This window comes from Nansenia antarctica (genome assembly GCF_963989245.1).
Source record: "Nansenia antarctica genome assembly, chromosome: 6".
Classification (NCBI taxonomy): Eukaryota; Metazoa; Chordata; class Actinopteri; order Argentiniformes; family Microstomatidae; genus Nansenia; species Nansenia antarctica.
The window spans coordinates 36887411-36894604 of record NC_137676.1 but is presented as its reverse complement, the minus strand read 5'-3'; the positions used below and the strand labels follow the sequence as shown (position 1 = coordinate 36894604).

The following is a 7194-nucleotide window of genomic DNA, read 5'->3' as shown; positions in this document are numbered from 1 at the left end:
TTAGTGGAACTCCAGGTCTTACATTTGTAAAGAGCACTCTGAGAATGTGCACTGTGGAGTTTATTCTTTATTTTTCCTAAGTCCAAAATGTTGTCTTCCCTCATACAGACTAGACAAATAATGAATAGTCTACAAAAAACGTTTTGGATAAGATACTACTGCCAGCAATTGAAAAGGCCTCAGATCCTACAATTGTTCCTATCCATTGTTTCCCCCCCAATATATCTTCTTGAGACATGTAATAGTTCACACCATTAGGACATACTGTATATCATATTATACTTCAAAACATTAAGTGGGCAAACACACACTCTGAAGAAAACGACCCATCGTGTTTTCTTGAGAAGAGTATTGTTACTGTACAGTATGATAAGGCTTCTCAGAAATACAGATAAACCCTTGTTTATCAGTATGTCTCATCATAGTAGTATTTGTTTGAGCCACGTACAGTCATTTCTACAGTCATTTTTAATGCATTTCAACAACGTAACCTTTGAATTGATTCAAGGGACAGAGTACCTTTGCTGGTGAATTTCCAGGATATTATGTGCAATATGACAGTATTCATAACCAGTACTGCAACTCTCTATTAGAGGTCAATTTGTTTGTTGTTTTTCCCAGGAGCCCATGTATTTATTTAACTCACAACCCTGGATTTCAGGATATTGATAGATATTGCCAATCCCATCCAAATTACAAAATGAAAATAAATAATGTTACAACTCGTGTGCAGTGTGTGATCTGTAATTTTATTCAAGGAGCAAGTTCTAAAACACATACAGACAAATCACTGGCCTTTGCACCTTTACTAATAACTGAACCATAAACCTCTTTGATTTCATACACACTCTGATTACAAGTTTATTTGAAAGCATTATGGTTCATACTGTACATCTACAGAATTTGACATAATATCAACAGGTTCCATCAACCAAGTAAAGTTAGCTTTGGGGAGCTTTGCCGCCAAAATAAATGTGGATATATTTAATCTGCCATCCAGGTGCCATCTGCCATTAGGGGCAATATAGTAGCAGAGGGAACAAAGACTGTATTTTGACACCCCACCTGTCAGCTAGCCTTACAGATCCGCCCATGACAGCCTATGAATACCAGGCCCAATTTTAGATCAGGGCTGTGAACTGGGCTCTTCCCAGTCTATGTAAAACCCATTTCACATCCAAAATTAATGTAGATAGCATTGTTAAATAATTGGATCTCATTTGTATGGTACTGTACCTGGGGGTAAACAAAGTCCCTCTTATGTGGTCTACATATGGAATTCTGGCTGTGGGTTGTTTCATAAATCATGCTTTTAGTAGGTATTTTCCAAGTTAACCCTTTCCTGTGCCATTATTACTGGTACAGCTGAGTCTGTTGGGTGTTACCTACAACTTAACCAATTGTTGGAGCTTTTCTGGCTGTATTGACTGACTACGACACAGGCATGTGTTGTACAACACTGCCCCCTAGTGTGTATAGTTGTCACTGCACGTCTTAGCACTCAGCACAGCAGACACACAATCGCATTAACCTAGTTACTGTATAAGGAAAGCTATTCAAGAAAAACGTAACATGATTTGAGCAGGGGTTGGACCTCCATTATTGCTGCTTGTATCGTTTCCCTCTGACACTGCAATGGAGATAACACATTGCAACTTCAGTGTTCCTTGTAGGTATTGTAGTCTTTCAAAATAGTAGTAGTTTGTAGTCTTACGGGCAGCTGAGCGGATCATCGGTTGCCCCCTGCATCCCATCACAGACCTCCATAGCTTCAGATCACTGAAGAGAGCACGCAGGATTGTGGCTGACCCCTCACATCCAGCTCACAGCTTGTTTGAATTACTCCCTTCTGGACAACGGTACAGGGCCATCAGGTCAAAAACATCACGCCACTTGAACAGCTTCTTCCCCAAAGCCATAGCCCTCCTCAATAACTCCTGATCATTGCACCTGGCACTTTACATGTTTTTGCACTAAGTTGTACAGTATTTATTCACTCATATTGGTACTGTAGGCCTATATATTGTCTTGAGTATTGTTGTGTTGTCGTCTTGTTGTTGTATGTACTGTAGCTTGTTCAGCATGGAGAATACCAAGTCATGTTCCTAGTGCACTGCACATGGCGAATAAAGTTGAATTGAATTGAATTGAAACTAGACACGGTAATTGTGCAACATGGGAGGTAGTGTGAAAATTGAAGGTCCCTTCTAGGCATTATAGTGAATTCTGAATAAAGTACCCTAACTACCCTTACTAATGAAGTAGCATAGCTACAACTGTAGGTTCTATGTATGATGACCATTATCATCACAAGCTAATTATACTATAACTATAATAGTGGAAATGAAAACAAGTAGACATTTTGTTTGCTTTACAATTTCCATTTATTTGGACATGAAAGTGCTTTTTACTTTTGAGATTAAGCGTTTTTAAAGAGCAGACGAGAAGGTTAGAAACAGAAGACAAAAAACTAATTTTCGGTAAGGGTAAACAGGAGTCATACAGGAGTCTACTAGTACTCCTCTCCCTCTCCCTCATCCTCTCCTTCATTGCTGTCAGCTCCCACCTCTTCATAATCCTTCTCCAGGGCTGCCATGTCCTCTCTGGCCTCAGAGAACTCTCCCTCCTCCATACCCTCACCCACATACCAGTGCACAAAGGCACGCTTGGCATACATGAGGTCAAACTTGTGGTCAAGCCGAGCCCAGGCCTCTGCAACAGCAGTGGTGTTGCTCAGCATGCACACAGCCCTCTTGACTTTGGCCAGGTCTCCACCAGGGACTACAGTGGGGGGCTGGTAGTTGATGCCAACCTTGAAACCAGTTGGGCACCAGTCTACAAACTGGATAGAACGTTTGGTCTTGATGTTGGCAATGGCAGCATTGACATCTTTGGGCACCACATCACCACGGTATAGCAGACAGCACGCCATGTATTTGCCGTGGCGTGGGTCACATTTGACTAACTGATTGGAAGGCTCAAAGCAGGCATTGGTGATTTCAGAGATGGTTAATTGTTCATGATAAGCTTTCTCGGCAGAGATAACTGGGGCATAGGTAGCAAGAGGGAAATGGATACGGGGATAGGGCACCAAGTTGGTCTGGAACTCTGTCAGATCAACATTGAGGGCGCCATCGAATCGAAGGGAGGCAGTGATTGAGGAAACAATCTGGCTAATTAACCTATTGAGGTTGGTGTAGGAAGGACGCTCAATGTCGAGGTTCCTACGGCAGATGTCATAGATAGCCTCATTATCCACCATGAAGGCACAGTCAGAGTGCTCTAGGGTGGTGTGGGTGGTCAGGATGGCGTTGTAAGGCTCCACCACAGCTGTGGAAACCTGGGGAGCTGGGTAGATGGAGAACTCCAGCTTGGACTTCTTGCCGTAGTCAACAGACAGGCGCTCCATCAGCAGGGAGGTGAAACCAGAACCGGTACCACCTCCAAAGCTGTGGAAGACCAGGAAGCCTTGAAGACCAGTGCACTGGTCAGCCTGGGGAGATACACACATACAGTAGGTCAATAAAATGAGGAAGTATCCAAATTCTGATCATTTATTGGAATAATTAATTAATTAATTAATATTGGGTACTCACCAGTTTGCGGATCCTGTCCAGCACCAGGTCAATGATCTCTTTGCCAATGGTGTAGTGCCCACGGGCGTAGTTGTTGGCAGCATCCTCTTTGCCAGTGATCAGCTGCTCTGGGTGGAAGAGCTGGCGGTAGATCCCAGTGCGCACCTCATCTGAGGAGAGAACATAAGCATCTCAATAAGGGGCTCAATACCAATCAGCACAGACCATGCCATGATGGCGGATGAGAAACATAGAGCTCACCAATGACTGTGGGCTCCAGGTCCACAAACACAGCTCTGGGGACATGCTTTCCAGACCCAGTCTCACTGAAGAAGGTGTTGAAGGAGTCGTCTCCTCCTCCAATGGTCTTGTCACTGGGCATCTGTCCATCAGGCTGGATCCCATGCTCCAGGCAGTAGAGCTCCCAGCAGGCATTGCCAATCTGGACACCAGCCTGACCCACGTGGATGGAGAGGCACTCACGCTAGACAGAGGGATGGATGTTTTATTAATTTGTCAAAACCCAAAATATCTTTGAACTTAGATTTACATTTAATTAATTTGGCAGACACTTTTATCCAAAGCAACTTACAATAAGTACATTTGTCTAAATCAAATCAAAGTGTATTCATCATATACATAGAATACAAGACAATGCAATGAAACGCTTAGGGCAACAACTCCTCAACAATGTAGCAAACAACAATCAACAATGCAGTACAATATAATAATATTAAAACAATGACATAAGGTGGCAAAGTGTATAGCAGCAATATTGGACAGTAGCCCCAATGCTTTCTAGATTCTAAGTAGGCCTAAGTGAATCAACTATACAACAGTCATCGTAAGTAAAAACCTTCGATAAGAACAAGTGCCATCAGCAGTCACAGCACTAGAGAAAGGAAGAAAACCAAAAATGTTCTGGTAATGTACAGTGTTAGGGGGTGGAGGGGTCTGAGGAGGAAGAGCCCAGGTGTCCCCTAAAGAGATGGGTCTTTATTCTACGGCGAAACATGAGTAGTGACTCCTGACAGTAGTGTGAAGCTCATTCCACCACTGGGGGGCCAAGACAGAGAAGAACCATGACTGAACAGAGCAACCACTACGTCCTCGTAGAGATGGCAGTGCCAAGCGGCCAGCAGAGGGGGAAGAACCGAGTGATCGGGCCGGGGTTTGGGGACTGACCATGGTTTGTAGATAGGGAGGGGCTGTTCCCTTTACCGCTCTGTAGGCGAGCAACAGGGTCTGGAATCTGATGCATCTGGTAATTGACAATAAACTATAAATACAGTCATGTGGTCGAAAATGATGTGTATAGACGTGTATTAGACCTCTGAAATAAAACTTGAGAAAAACTAACAATTATTGATCAAAGCATCTGTTTCAGGCAGAGATGCTGCCAGTGCCAACAGCATTTCATTTGTTCGAAGCAGCTACAGAATTAGTCATTTACTGCTAAGTGTCAGCATCCCTTTAGGGCAGGATGGGAAGGAGGGGGCAGGAGAAAAAGGCTTTCATTGTAGCTGAGAGATTGAGCAGATACCAGTTTAACTAGAACATCATGACTACATCACCTGACTGGCGAAGCATCTTGAACAAACAAAAAGACAGTGTCTTCGAAGGCAGAAATATCACACGGCTTCTTCTTTTTTTATCATGAATTCCAACAAATATAATGCGTTTTCCTTCGAAGATTACATCAAAGGTTCAGCTTACAGTTTTTTTTGTCAAAATATGTAATGATAGGACACTTGGTGTTGTGAATCTAATAGGCGAATATTTTCACTAAAAATGTATTAGGCCTATAGTTCTTATCTGTTCTAAAATTACATTTCATTAATGAATACAAACTTTGCTGTAGATTAAACAGGCCTATGTTTTTTTACGGTTTCATGTGTTTATGTGCAATGACCGTCCACGTAGCCTACTATACCATATCCGCGAGTCATTTCCTGAGTCACTTAAGACAGGAAAAGCTGGACAGAGCATAATGTCACTGCAGAGGCAGTTCACATCGAGTTCGACTGGTATTAGATTCCGACTAAACCCGAACGCAAAAGTAAAACAAGTTGAGATCTGCTTTGTATTTAGATTTAAAGCCGAGAAAACAAAACACAAGTTGATGACTTTAGGTCAACCATGGTATGTTTCCATGTTGATCCCGATTGACAAAAAATGGTTGAGATAAAAGTGGAAATCGTGTTGATTCAACCGGTGCCCTATGCCTATGAGATGTGTGTCTCCGCTATCTAGTGATACCCCTGATGACACAACATGAGCAAAAACAACCTTATTCGTTTCATACTCACCATGTTGAAGTTGGAAAGTTTCGAGATGTGATGTAGAGATGAGAAAATTAAACTCTCACATGCAGACCGTTATGTGTCTTTTGTAAGAAGTTTACTGAACAGAGAATTATGGGTGGGGCAATTTATACTTCCAAACCCTTGTGGGAAAGGGTTGGCATATCCGATTGGCAGATTTTATTTTCTGTCCTATTCCAATTGGCTAGCAAAGTAGTGCATCAAAATGTACATCCCGTTCTTCACGCCACGATTGTTTTGCAGTGAAAAATGACAAGTGGGAAGTGTCAGTTTCATGTCGTAGGCCTACTGACTACCGGTATTCGTGTTTTGCTCTACTTCTCAAATAAATTAAGTGCATAGTCATAGATTGAATTGGCACGCCACCTTTTGGTACCCTAGCACATGACGATATAACTATCAAGAAAGGGTTTCAATCTTTTAACTAGAGTCCAACCAATGCTAGATGTGTGGGTCCAATTTCCAATATAACCAAACAGATAACAGATAATCTGCTGCTATTTTTTAGTAAAAACATGCAAAAAGATGCTCTTAATGCTGATAAGGCAAAAATCCATATCTCAATAATTATCTGAAATGATCTCCATTGATAAATAGAGCAAAAAAAAAAAGTATGTAGCCTATCCTTTATTTATTCAGGGAAATCCCTTTGAGATCAAGGTCTTTTTCAAAGGTGCCCTAATTACTAAACATATAGTTACTGCGCCCAGTTAGACTATGCCAAATGAGAATTTCAAAGTGTTCACTGCACTGCAATTAGGCTAATATATGTGATTTGCTGTTCAATCTAACTTCTTGTGACAGTTTGATCATCCACTAAGTAATGTTTGTACTCAAGTTATATTTCATTTTAAAACATACAGGAATGCACTGTGAAAGTACTGTTACAATACCTCCTTCACTTTCGCCAAACACTGTAATTTCCAGTAATGGTTTATTCCAGTTCTCTCCCTCCCAAAGAGGAACTTTATCAAAGTGGTACATTCCAGTGGCGGCTGGTGATAAAAATGTTGGGTGGGGCACAGGTTATGGGGGCATGCTCCACGGGGAAGAATATCAACTTTAAAATCTGGATTTACAGTCGATTTTAGCATGAGAATATATATATAACTTGTATTAAAGGGCAAACTGCAAACACAACAAAAATATAATGCACAACAACTGACAAATCAACTGGAATAGTCTTTGTTAGCAGAGTAGACCTAATGTTAACAGAAGAGTGGCGGGGTGGGGGCCCCTGGGCTTGAGTCATTGTTCAGGCTCCTACCTACACCAAAAATGATAAGCTACAACTA

At 41.8% G+C, this 7194-nt stretch overlaps 1 protein-coding gene across 1 annotated transcript; it reads right to left on the bottom strand.

Annotated features, from left to right (window-relative positions):
* Positions 1-2512: 2512 nt before the first annotated feature.
* On the bottom strand, positions 2513-3972 carry LOC308159875 (tubulin alpha chain-like; the record flags this gene model as incomplete). Its single annotated transcript, XM_080533699.1, has 3 exons — positions 3837-3972; positions 3597-3745; positions 2513-3493 (listed from the first exon to the last, which is right to left on the bottom strand). Exons 1-3 carry the CDS (start codon positions 3955-3957, stop codon positions 2513-2515), a joined length of 1251 nt encoding a protein of 416 aa, XP_080389825.1. The 5' UTR covers positions 3958-3972.
* Positions 3973-7194: the final 3222 nt, after the last annotated feature.